Source organism: Echiichthys vipera (assembly GCF_963691815.1).
Source record: "Echiichthys vipera genome assembly, chromosome: 17".
Classification (NCBI taxonomy): Eukaryota; Metazoa; Chordata; class Actinopteri; order Perciformes; family Trachinidae; genus Echiichthys; species Echiichthys vipera.
This window is the reverse complement of record NC_139842.1, coordinates 12,912,984-12,926,052: the sequence shown is the minus strand read 5'-3', so window position 1 is coordinate 12,926,052 and position 13,069 is coordinate 12,912,984. Positions and strand designations below refer to the sequence as shown.

Genomic DNA, 13,069 nt, shown 5'->3' with positions numbered 1-13,069 from the left:
TCTCCAGTCTGAGTTGTACTTCACCGGTTTGCTCTGCACATTGGTGGTGTGAAGGTTTGTTGTGTGCTATACTGAAGCCTTATAACCGTGAATATATATTTTGATAGTCTAATAAACGTATCGAAGCTGCAGTGTTCGCTAATGTAACCATCGCTCTTCAAAACACAAGTTTGTTAAGCTTGTTGAAATGCTAGCTAGCTGTGAGCTAACTTAGCTAAAGTTAGCTGTCGTTGTCAAACATAATGCAGATAGATGACGTTACCGTCAGGGGCAGCAAACCACAGGTGGTGTGTGGCTCGATGAAAGGTGGCTTGAGATGATGTTTACCGATTACGCTGAGAAACTGACCCGACCACTTAAGTAACTCGCCCTTCATACAACACCAGCTGCTCTTTGATACTTGTGGTAAACGCCAGAAGGCCTGTGTTGTATGAGCTGCTTTTGTGTTTGGCTTGGTAGGTATTGCAGGCCTGGCTGTTGTTTTAACACTACCTCTCCTCTGTAAACAAAGCCAGCTCCTGCCAGATGCTCAGCTTTCACCCTCACTTTGCCTTATCTCCCTCTCAGGAAACAAGGTCAAAGCAGAATTAACTGGCAGAAGAAATCTTTCTCTTGACATCATCTACAGGACAGGTACAGTGGAAAGGAGTGGGGTGATATAAGCTCCCCTTTTTCCTGATTAGACCTCTGCTGTCTCTCAGGTAAGTGTTAATGATACTACTATTGGATGTACTGTACACTGCTTGTCTATCTGCTATTTGTGGCTGGAAACAGTGATTCATTTACCGTAACACCCAAAGGGATTTTTAAATGATTGTGACGTAAGTTTGTTAACATCCTTAATTTCTTGATTATGAATCTGATGGCTTTAATGGGCAATTTACTGTGAATATGGTTGGCCTACATTATGTTCTGTGGCCTTTCTCCCTGACATGTATATACATATATATGTTTATATACTCACATACACAGACACACATATGTACTCCGCCTGTGTCGTTATTGTTTAGGTGCACAATACCATAGACCTCTAGAACCGCAGGGAAAACTGCAGCCTGACATTGTTCCCTTGTGAAACCAGTTATGCAATCTTGACTCAAGTGACACCAGGGGACGAGTATAGGTCATAGTTATGATCTTACACAAGTTACTATTGCATATGCCTTGATGACAACTGCAGTGTACTTCATAAAAATATATATTCAGATTCATATTTTCAGTGTGATCAAACTTAAATATGACAGATGGCATATGATTTGAATGTGAATATAATGCTAATTTGATGTCTTTCACTGGTTCTAGGGTGAACTACCTTACTGGCAGACAGGAACATACCACTGATGTCAGCAGAGACGATGGAGACAACAGCCGCTGTGTCCAATGGAGCAGGACCTGTATATGAGGGAAAAGAAGACACCCTCAGGTAAATCTCCCACCAGTATTGCAACACCATTACCTTTGAAACCATGAAATAATCTTAGAAAAATAATTACATTTGTTGTTGTGGTTCTGTCAAACACACATTATACCTCCTATTTTTCTTAACCCCAGCCCTGATGATCTATCTGAGGTGCTGGCAGCAGGGACCAAGGAGGTTCATGAAAAGGCTGAGAACACCCAGTTTGTGAAGGATTTCCTTAGGGGACGCATCCGCAAAGAGCTCTTCAAGGTCAGTAAAATAAATAGAAAAGAAATGGTTACAATCATCAATTGTTACAAATTAATGTTATAGAGTGCTTTACTAAACAAACAAGATTAGTAAATAAATGTAATAAACAAATAAAAGCAGCAGTAAACAAATAAAACTGGAGAGAAGGCAATACTACATTGTAGCTTTTCTTTCTTGCTTCCCCAGCTCGGCGCCGTGGCACTTTACTATACTTATACAGCCATGGAAGAGGAGATTGAAAGGAACAAAGACCACCCCCACTTTGCCCCTCTATATTTTCCTACAGAGCTACACCGCCATGAGGCCCTGGCCCGTGACCTTGAGTACTTTTACGGCCCTGACTGGCAGAGCCAGGTCAGCTGCTCCAAGGCCACCCAGCATTATGTGGACCGCATTCATCAAGTAGGGCAGGAGGACCCAGTGCTGCTGGTGGCCCACGCCTACACCCGCTACATGGGGGACCTGTCCGGGGGCCAGGTGCTGAAGAAGGTGGCTCAGAGAGCCATGAAGCTGCCGCCCACAGGAGAGGGCCTGGAATTTTATCAGTTTGATGGTATCCATAGTGCCAAAGCATTTAAGCAGCTGTACCGTAGCCGGATGAACGAACTGGAACTGAACATGGAAATAAAGAAGAGGCTGGTAGACGAGGCTGTCAAGGCCTTCCAGTTCAATATGGAGGTGAGAGGCCAGGGACAATGAATTGCAGTTGAAGAGATGGACAAAAAAAACAATAATGGGTGATCTGTTCCCTGGTGGTGATGGTGAAGCTGTTAAATTAGGATAATTTTGCAGTGGTCTTAGGTCAATATCCACAACTACAACCAATAAGCAGTCAAGTCACTGGGCATAGGAACATTTTCCAAATAACCTTCCAGCATATTGTAATTCAAATGGAGGCAAAACACAACTCAATATCTGTTGGCTCTGTTTTCAGGTTTTAGAAATTCAAGTCTTTAATGAGAGACTTTGGCCAATCACAGGTCATTTCAGAGAGAATGCCTTCCTATTGGCTGCTCACCAAATGCAGGTGCACATGCACGTCCCTTCAAACGATTAAAGCCTGATTTAAATGGTGGAAAATCCTGCAGAAAAAATGGACTTATCTAAAAGAGAGTCTGACAATAAATGCAATAAAACAGATGTCAAAAAGGAAGAGAAAATGTTGCTAATAGATTAGCCTGCTGCTAACCATAGCCAAAGGCTCACGACTGTGGCGAAAGCTCACAGCTATAGTTAGCAGAGAGCTAAACTAACAAAAATTTTTTCTCCATCTCTAAAATGCTTTGCCACTATTGAAACGTTTAATTCATAAACCTTGAATCATAGTATGTCATCTCAAAGGCTTTACAGGCCAACAAGTTTGCAAAGAAAACAGGATAGTTATTGAATTGCTGCTGCAACAAACCTGATCACCTCACATACCGTCTGTTTGTGCTGGCAGGTGTTTGAGGAGTTGGAAGAGATCGGTAAAACCATCCAGGAGGATGTTTTAGATGCTGGCATGCCTGTCCATGGAGCAATGGGTGGAGACATCAACAAGTGCCCCTACTATGCTGCCAAAATGGGTAAGCTTTTATACTGATTTCTTCTCTCATTGTGCCATGATAAAGCTTTAATTGTTAGGACCGTGTTTCATTTTTTTTCCCATGCTCCCTCTGTCTCTCAGCGACGTCGGGTGGAACAGCATACGTCTGTCAGCTCGCCATGGCCGTACTCCGACACCCAACAGGACAGGTCCTGTTTGCTTCTTGGTTCGCTGCTCTGGCTGGACTGGCTGCATGGTATCTGATGTGATCCAGCTGTCACCCTGACACTCTGCTGCTGTAAGGGAGAGGAAGCAGAATAATAAATGGACGTACAGTAAGGAGGAGTAGAAAACTCCCTCAAGCAGTAGACTATTTCATAGTTCAATACAAACATTCGGAACAGGTTACATGTTTGGTTATAAGAGTAGCTGACAGGAAATAAACTTCTTATCGGTGGAATTCCAATAAACGGATCTGTAGGACCATTAGGACGTCATATTCATCCATCCATCAATCCATTTGTCCATCTATCAAGCATCTGTGCACCAGGTTAAAATGTATCCTTTTTATTGCTCTACCTCTGCACTATCCCTGCATCCTGTGTCCTTACAGTCTATTTGGTTGTATCTCAAGACTTTCTGGAGCTGATTTTGCCATAGAAGCTCAAAGTGTTATAGCAAATTAGTTATTTTTAAAGGAAGGCAGATTAACAAAGCACTGTGACTTTAAGATGGTGCCCATGAATAATTGGCCCTACAGTGATACATTAGTTAATAATGATGAATTGATTATTAAAATTAATTCACGGTCAGCTTAGTAAAAGCATGTAAAATATGCTATGCATATGTATAATAGCACAGTATGTTTTTTTGGGCAGACTGCTGTGTTGATTTTGAATGAGGCCTTTGCATACTTGCATAAAAAGATCTTAATTTGACCAGAGGGGAGTTAGAAGAGAATATGTCAATAATGCAACAGTTTGTTTTGTTTCTACACAATGATGGAAGTTCCAAAGACAACATGGAAACATTACTATAACTTTTCAAATCCATTACCGCATTTCATGACTCAAACATGGCCTCAAACAGTTTGTACAGCTTTACTGTGAGACAAGTGGTGGGAATTAAAATCTTTTTTCTCTTTAAAATATAGCACACCTACACTTTGACAAGTGTATGATTAATAGACATCTTTAAGATAGCAGTTAATATACTGGATATTTGAATCTCTACAGATGCATGTTCAAATGTACATTTCTCTGTTTCAGAATTATAAAATAGGGCATTATGTATTTCTAAAAAACAAACAAACTGCCTGTTGTCAACTTAAATGCATAGCTTAACTATCCAATATGAATGATTCAGTGTTTCCTGCCACAGGAAGCCTATAAAAGGAAGGAAATTGTTTTGTTTTTCTGTTAGGTGAATGGTTTGTCTGTTAACTCCTTCAGATTCAGTATTTATAGGTAGGTCCTTCAGGAGTTCGGCCCGTGTTTATATATTCATTTGTTATCAAAATACCAGTATGCATCATCACTAAAACTGTAATCATTAGGGGTGTCACAATTCGTTAGACTTGTGATTTTAAGGTCACAATTTGATTCAATTTTTGATTTTAAACAATTTATTCAGCACTGACGGCTATGCCGTTGTTAGACTATGGTGTTTTGATTGGTAAAGATCTACGGATCGTTGGTTTTATGCCCTGACAACTGTAGTTTACATTTTCAAATTCTTCTTTTTGAGAATGTACCACACTGAGGCCATATGGTCAAATTGAAATAATGTATTTAAAATGGAGGAATTGCTTTTGATTTCAATACTTGATCGATTTTTCGATGTAGAATTTAAATTGTGACACACCTAGTAATCATTATTCATATTTTCATAATGTGCTGGGAACAACTTTTCCAGTAGTGCACAACAGTTTTTTTCCCCCAACAGAGAAGGAGGAATATATTTTGCCGTGTGAACCGTATGCAGTGTAATTGCGCTGTTTTGCATTTTAAGTTTAATATTTATCCTGACACAGTAATGGCAATTTTGTTTTTATCTTTCTAAGTAGTTTTTCCCCCTCTGCTTGGATTTGTTTGACACAGTACCAAAGGAAATCTGCTGAAAACGACATTTCAGCAAGGTTTCTGTGTTGTGTGTATTTGCACAACACATTCACACAGAGACAGATGTACAGTACTCGTTCATTAGCCAAACTCAGATTTGATCAGACATGGAAACCGAAGTGATAATGTATTTTGTGTTTGAGAGTCTCAGGTTCATGTTTTAGTCAAAAGGCAATACAATGCATTGCATGTGGAGAACCATTACAGGGTTATGTTTTATTTCATTTTTATTCCAGTTCGACGTGTGAAAATGCTACAGTATTTTTGGCCAACTGTGGGGATGCTTCTTGAATCTCAGGAGTATAGGTAGTTTTGGTAATCCATTAAACCTTAGGTTAAAGTGAGTGGGATGCTGGACTAATTCATGTTGATATTGAATTCTCTATTCATTGCGCTTAATCCTTTTGTGAATCTGACTGGACAAAGCTTTATAGTGTTTGGCTAGAATACACTCGTCGTATGAGGGTGAAACCCTAGCGGTATGTTCTGTTGTCTATAATAAAATGTATGTTTTCCTGCCCATGCTGCAATTATGGTAATTCATTTGGACTGGTGTTTTTAATCCCAATACAAATCTCAATAGATTATTTTAAATGCATACTTAATTAGTTTCTTGGCACAAACTTTAAGATCTTGAAGATGGATCGGACAAAAAGACCAGATTTATCCGTAATGCTTTCACACGTCAGCACTGCATCAACAATATGAATTTAATCTTGGTAACATCTTAAAAAATTCAGATTTTTATTAGCCATGCTACTGGGGCGACTGTGGATCAGTGATAGAGTGGGTTGTCCTCCATTCATGAGATCAGCAGTTCGATCCCCAGCTCCCCCGGTCAACATATCGAAGTGTCCTTGGGCAAGACACTGAACCCCAAATTGCTCCCCTTGCTGTGCATGGGTGTGTGAATGGTTAGATTAGATGGTATGAAGATGTCCACTGCCATTAGTGTGAATGGGTGAATGTGACAAGTAGTGTGAAAGCGCCTTGAGTAGTCAGAAGACTAGAAAGGCGCTATATAAGTACAAGTCCATTTACCATGCTATGTTGGATGGTTCTGACTCTTAATAACTAAACTATTGGATGTATGAACATGCCATTTTTGTACTAGATGTTCATGGCCCCCAGAAGACTAATCCTGATGACTTTGGTGGTCCCAACTTTTCTCCTCAAGTACCTAGGTCAAAGTTTAAATTTCTTTAAAAGGGGAAAACATCCAGAGAATACCAATGTTATTGAGTTGTTCGTGTTTGCTAATATTTCTAGATTTAGACCGTAGTAATGACGTATGAATTTTTAAAATGGGCATAATTACAAACTAACGACATTCCCGTCACCTAAATGGTATTTTGTCCTAATTAGCTTATCGTAGCTTGCTAACATGCTGAATTAAGATAGTGAACCTTGTATGTGCTGTAGTAGCTAAACATTAGCATAGTCAGTGTGAGCAAGTTGGCATGCTACAGTAAAACTAGCTTTTAGCTCAAAGCACCAAAAAAGTTTTAATGCAAAGTAAAAACAATCCTACCTTTGTGGTGGTTCTGTTTTAATTTGTATAAATAGTTTGAATATATTACTGTCTAGTTAAAGAACTCAAGACTGCTACTTCTTTAGTTACTGTTATAAAAGAGTATTTTCCAGGAACATACAGTAGTTTTATTATAGATGTACGGTATAGCTCTTCTATGTGACACATTGATACAACTGTATGATCCACCACAATGTACAAATGCAACAAAGGTGCAGAATTCTCTCATAATGCGAAAGCTTAAAAGAGGGACAGAGTTCGGTAGTTGGATTTCACAGTTGAAGAAAACCCAACGTAACTTTCCACTGCAGACACACCTCTTCCCCAACATGTAGTCTGGTGAGTTTGGACTCACAGTGCAGAGAATTTTGGGGGCGAAATTCAAGCATTTATGAAAACACAGCTGAGACATACAGGACAAATTAATTTGACTTTGACTATGGTCTTTGTCAATATAATTATTTCTTTGCCCATAATTTCTGTTATCACTATTGCATTTAAAAAATATATATTTATGGGGATCAACAGGAAAAAAACAACATGCACGGAACTCTATGATAAATCATTAGAAGTCTTTGCTGCTCAAATGGCCACAATCCTATGTATGGATTCAGGAACAGAGCAGGTGATCCACCATCTTATTCACTGCTGGGCTGGGTGGGTAGGTCCATACAGATCAGTCCAGAGCCTTTGTAGGCCTCACCCAACACTCCTCAACCACCTGTCCCTTTATAATGTGGCTGTGCTTGCTACACGCTGTCCTCCCTTCTGCCCTCTGATCTACGGATGAAGCTTCTCAGTTCCAGGTTGACCTTTTACCTTTAGGAAAAAGCAAAAAAGGTTGGTCACTTAAAATACAGCTGGCAAAGCAGTCCCAGTTTAAAAAACTACGACAACATATAAAACCAACATTTAGGATATCCCAGACTTGCTAGACATCCAGCTGAATGCAGGGGTGCATGCATCAGTCTATATGTGCCAACCACAAACCAGATAATGAAAAGTACAGTGTTGCGCAATGCCTCACATTTATTTGTCAGGAAAATAACAGAAAAGATAATTTGGGGGTAAATCAACACTAATCCTACCTGGTTTGTGGTTGTCAGGAAGAACTAAACAATTTCTTTAATTTGGAGAAGAAGCCCCCTTGTTGTTTCAGCTCTTCTCCCTTCTTGTCATGCTCACTTTGCCCTGCCCCAGACTGCTTATCACTGCTGCCCCCACCTGGACAGAGATTAACACTGCATCAGCCAGGTTTCCGACTAAATACAACTTCCTTTCCTTAAAACCGCATTTCAGCAGCTCAGAGATGTTTACCAAACAGAAAAAAAGGGCCTGTGTGATTGTCCTCTTACCTGTCGTTGTGGTGGTGACACCGTTCACCGTCCCCTCCACTTCTGTCTCGTCCTCAGCGTAGCTCATTAGCAGAGATTTTTGTCTGTCTGTCAGTGTTCTGCACAGGGAAACAATTTGTTAAAACAGCAAGGCAATGTATTCAAATCACAAAGCCCTCGTGTGCCCATCTAAAATGAATGCAGCAGTTAAATAGTTTTCACTGGGCTAAATAGATGACCAAGATGTCTTACTTAGGTACTTTTATTTTGACATGGACATAATGGTCTCCGAAGCCATAGCCACTGATACGCGCGATCCCCTTCCCGGACATACGAATCCTCTGGTCTGTCTGGATGCCGGCAGGGATCTTAACACATGGGAACAACAGTCATATAGGACACTGTATGTGCTTCAAGTGTTTCCATTAGAGGAGAAACCTGTGAATGTGCATGATTACTTACTGACAAGTTTAGAGTTTCATAAAGGCCCTGTGTCCTGGCTGTGCCACCCAGGATAGCTTGTGCCACAGAGATAAAAAGATCACTGTGTACGTCTGCGCCGTCCCTTCTGAACACAGGACTTTTTTGGACCTGGATACCAACCCCGAACACACAGAACGTCACAACCAATCACATGTGGTATCAAAACATCTCAATCTGAAGTAGAAGTACACCACAGGTCGTCTGAACGGTGGTAATTTGAAGTCAAAGAGCTCAGACAGCTCAATGCCTCTTACTAGTCCACACACCTTCAGTACGTTACACAAGACAATCCCATTAAAGCGGCCCTGATGTGACACATGCACAAGTGGTGGTTTCGTTGATGAAGATACTCACCCTAAATGTGATAAAGATCTCCTTCTTACCAACTGGCATTCTGACGGTCTGACCATCCTCCACTCCTTGAAGCAAAAACAAACCAGTTAGGTGGGATACACAATCTACATTAAAGTGTAAAAATCCTTTGATTATGAAACCTTCACATACTCAAAATATTTCAGGTGTACTAAAATCTTAAGTATAAGAATGGCTCTACGTATACTTTACTTATGATTTGCCAAGAGCCCAAACACACAGATTTAACTATAGTCGAGGCTCACACTGTTGCATTTTTGTTTTTTTCAAACATGCCTTCATTATGCATTATGTGGGGAAATATTTCAGTATTACATTAATATGCAAGGTTATTTGGAAACAAAGCAATAAAAACAAATACAAATTATGCTTTGCGTATTACTCTGTGTTGACTGTTGCAAGGGGTTTGGGCAAACACTGATTAGATTTCTTGCCCACCATCGTTTAAAAAAAAAAAAGATTTACTTTATTTATTGCGCATCATTGTCCACATGAGTGTCTGTTTCACTCATCACGTATTAAGACCGACAAAACTATGGCAGAGGATGTGGTGTCACAGTGAAAAGCAAAAGTGCACAATCAGCTCATCTACTGTATATCATATATATTTATGTTGTTTATCATTTTTTTGCCAGATTCACTCATTCGCCCAGGGAGCTCGGCTATAGTCTGAACCCTCCAATTAATTAAGATCATATTTATATACAGTATTTTGTGAGCATGAGCACCGAAAGGAGGCGAGCTGGGCCTCAGGGCACTTCAGCCTCCTGTCTCAACCCGGTGGCCGCCAAAATAGGCCGCACAACATAAGCTCGATTGGAGAGCTGGAAAGACCGCCCAAAGCCATGTTGTGTATGTGGTGTAATTGAACACCAGTGTTTATTAACCGGTGGTTTTCCAACTTTCCAATTTCCTCACTGTGGCATCCCCATTACAAATTCTATGCAAAGTGTAGGGTTATCTGGAGTAGTGCAAGTAGTTCCAATTTTGGAACAATGAAAATACTTTTGATAAAACTACAGCTGCACTGATAGTGGCTTTCAAGTAATATGACAGGTATCCAAATGATTAAATGTGTTCATCAGTGTTGCTGCCAGACAATAAAAGCCTATATCGATGATGTCAGGAAGATCTGCGGCAGAGTAGACAGTAGTTGCTTCAGAATAGGGCTAATACCCTTTCATGCTCAGCTATACTGATAAGAAAAAAAGGCATTTACAGTGTGTAAACAGTAGAACAGACAGTTAAGCCAGACTGACCTGCAGGCACAGGAACCATCACAGTCCTCCTCTGCTTGGTCTGTCCAACCCCACGACAAGAGTGACAGGGGGTGGAAATGACTGTGCCTTTGCCGCCACACCTACGACACGTGGAACGCATCACAAACGGGCCTGTGTTCACGGTTTCCTACAGGATGGACAATACATGTGTCTAGTAACACAACAAAAAACCCACTTTGAAGAAAGGCAGTGTGTCAGAGATCTTTACCATGCCCGAGCCGTTGCAGTAGTGGCAGTGCTCGACTTTTGTGCCTGGCTCGTGCCCTTTACCATCGCAGCGCTGGCAGGCTGCTTCCATGTTAACGGAAAACTCTTTGTTGACTCCCTTTGCTGCCTGGGTGAATGTCAGCTCCATAACGTACTGTGTCGAAAAAATGAAATCATCACTCAGAATATGTACTAATAATAAAAAAACTAAAGAAATTGAGGACCAGATGAGCTATCAGAACTAAAATCAAAAGGTAGTCCTTGCCTTTGCTTTACCATTTCACATTATCCTACTAACCTCCTGTGGCTGTTCAAATATAGCATTGAAATCTCCAAAGCCACGGCCTCCAGAGAATTCCCCAAAGATCTTGCGGAAGAGCTCCTCTGGGTCCACGCTGCTGGCCTGTCCAGACCAGTAGCGCTGCCCTCCACCAGCCTGACCAGCGTCAAAGCCTGTTGAGCCATACGTATCGTACTGCTTCCTCTTTCCTTCATCACTCAGTATCTGAAAGAGACATGGAGCAAGGTTTAACAGGTGCATTTGTAATTCTAAAGACTATTGATAGACGTTAAAGCATGACTAAAAAGACTAAACCTCGTAAGCTTCAGCCAGCTGAGCAAATTTTTCCTTAGCTTGTGGGTCATCTTTGTTGGTGTCAGGGTGATACTTTTTGGCCATCTGAGGAACAGCGAGCACAAACACACATTCAGCTACTGCGATGACTGGTTATCTGACAGACAATACAAGCTGTGAATGCATATCAGGCAGGAGCAGACCTGGTAGTAGGCTTGCTTGATCTCTTTCTGGGTTGATGTGCGAGGTACGCCGAGTATCTGGTAGAAATCCTGCTTGTTGCTAGCAGGCGCACTTGTGTGAAAGGAGGCAGCATGGGGCGATTTGATGCCTGAACAGTGTCAAAACAGGGTAAAGGAGTAAATAAATATAATTTAAAAAGAGCAGTGCTGAATTCAGGCTGCTTTCGTGCTGAGAGGACAAAATCAGCTGACAAATATTTGTGTAGGGCTGGCTAGAAAATGAACCTGATCTGCAAGAACATTCCAGAAATACAAACATTTGTAAAGCTGTAGATTATTTATTTGCTATGTCAATAACTAAAAGTTGCTAACAGCACAACAAACAATGGAATTCAGTCCCTTTAGCGATTTGATTGTGGTTAGGTGTCACAGGGATGACTGGTTGGTTGGGACGAGGGACGCTGCAAACTTAAGTTAGCAACAATGCTAACTTACACATATGTTAGCATTAACTACTTTCATAATAGCTAATGTGGTTTTGGTTATAAGCGCATCTTGTCATGTTCCCTTGGGCCCTAATCAAGCGACGCTAAGTCCGCAGTTTTATCCTGCGTCACCAGATATTACAAAACATTTAGCCCTAGCATACTCAGATAGCCTAGCATAGGCCGGCACAATATACACCGTTACCACTCACCTGACAGCCCTCTCAATGTCAACGCTTTCCCTGCTCCGCCACACATCAGGTTCCCTCCCCGCCACAGTTTTTCCGCTCCCAGGGTAGAGAAAGAGCGGGCGGCTCCATGGCCAGCGGAGACAACAGCGCCGGTGGCCCTGCGCTGTCCAGAGGACACGATAACTGTAATCCAGCGTGAGGAGCAGCGAGCGGCCGAGGACGCCATCATTCCTTCACTTAGCCGCTGCTCTGCTCCACACTGCGCATGTGCGGTATGGAGTGGGCGTCTCCGAGAGCGCAAAGATATTCTATTTGATTCAAGATGGTGACCTCACAAGAAAAACGAGTTGCAAAAGTTCATCTTAAATCTTTCTTTTGATGGATTCTACGCAAAAAGCGCCAAGGACTGGCAAAGAAGCATTAAAACATTATCACTCCCATTGTGTCAAGGAGCATCACAAGTGTCAAGTAAAAGATGCGCGTGATTTAAGATGAAGATTCAATACAAACATTACTGTTCGTACATGTTGTACAAAGTACCAAGAAAATACCAAAATGTCTAAATGTAGAAATAATAATACCATAAAGTCAAATGTACAAACATATTGGAACATCAAAAATGTATTTGAACAATAACAATAAAAAACACGTATAGTGTCTGCTAAACTAAGGTAGTAAATTTGAAATGTAAAAAAATGTGATTTCTTTAAAGTGTTTATCGAAAAATAAACTCCACCCAAGCGGGACAGCACTGTGTCGCAAAACAAGCGAACACCGCGCAGCCAACCTGAACTGTCAGCTGTAGCAGGAGTCCTCTGCCGAGTACCAACCAGCTCGACAGAGACACCCGGAAGGCACGAAAGTCAATTTGAAAAGGACAACATGAATCGATTTAAGACCTCCAAATTCAAAAACACCACTCCGAAAATTGCCAAGAAAGATGTGAGTAGCTCTCGAGCCAGTAGAGCCAGTTATCCCAGCTAACATTAGCTTTGCTTATTAGCTGTGCTACTTAAGTTGTGTTTTGGGGGAACGCCTGCCTGCAAGGGATGTTGAACTTCCTGCATCTGGGAGGCTGCTTAGTATTGAGACACGAAAAGCTGAACTCACACACTA

The 13,069-nt window shown here is 41.3% G+C and overlaps 3 protein-coding genes across 5 annotated transcripts in view; 2 read left to right on the top strand and 1 right to left on the bottom strand.

Moving 5' to 3' along the window:
• On the top strand, window positions 1–5,828 carry hmox2b (heme oxygenase 2b). The gene is made up of 7 exons (XM_083930613.1): window positions 1–54; window positions 568–701; window positions 1,303–1,423; window positions 1,552–1,669; window positions 1,856–2,347; window positions 3,111–3,234; window positions 3,336–5,828. Exons 3-7 carry the CDS (start codon window positions 1,341–1,343, stop codon window positions 3,461–3,463), a joined length of 945 nt encoding a protein of 314 aa, XP_083786739.1. The 5' UTR covers window positions 1–54; window positions 568–701; window positions 1,303–1,340; the 3' UTR covers window positions 3,464–5,828.
• A 1,133-nt stretch (window positions 5,829–6,961) lies between these two features.
• Window positions 6,962–12,185, bottom strand: dnaja3a (DnaJ heat shock protein family (Hsp40) member A3a). Of its 2 annotated transcripts, XM_083932091.1 has the most exons (12): window positions 11,975–12,185; window positions 11,299–11,426; window positions 11,117–11,200; window positions 10,820–11,026; window positions 10,523–10,675; window positions 10,294–10,441; window positions 9,017–9,081; window positions 8,642–8,770; window positions 8,432–8,547; window positions 8,201–8,298; window positions 7,934–8,069; window positions 6,962–7,664 (listed from the first exon to the last, which is right to left on the bottom strand). In XM_083932091.1, the coding sequence occupies exons 1-11, from the start codon at window positions 12,180–12,182 to the stop codon at window positions 7,948–7,950; spliced, it is 1,458 nt and encodes a 485-aa protein (XP_083788217.1). In that variant the 5' UTR covers window positions 12,183–12,185; the 3' UTR covers window positions 6,962–7,664; window positions 7,934–7,947. The 2 variants fall into 2 exon arrangements, with proteins under 2 accessions (XP_083788217.1, XP_083788216.1); XM_083932090.1 differs by lacking the exon at window positions 7,934–8,069 and having other exon boundaries at window positions 11,975–12,184.
• A 578-nt stretch (window positions 12,186–12,763) lies between these two features.
• Window positions 12,764–13,069, top strand: part of LOC310959592 (mitochondrial import inner membrane translocase subunit tim16-like) — a 117,990-nt gene continuing 117,684 nt past the window's right edge. For both annotated transcript variants that reach the window (XM_083930998.1, XM_083930996.1), the window contains exon 1: window positions 12,764–12,895. In XM_083930998.1, the coding sequence (XP_083787124.1) occupies window positions 12,836–12,895 (60 nt within the window). In that variant the 5' untranslated portion in view covers window positions 12,764–12,835. The remainder of the gene's footprint in view (window positions 12,896–13,069) is intronic.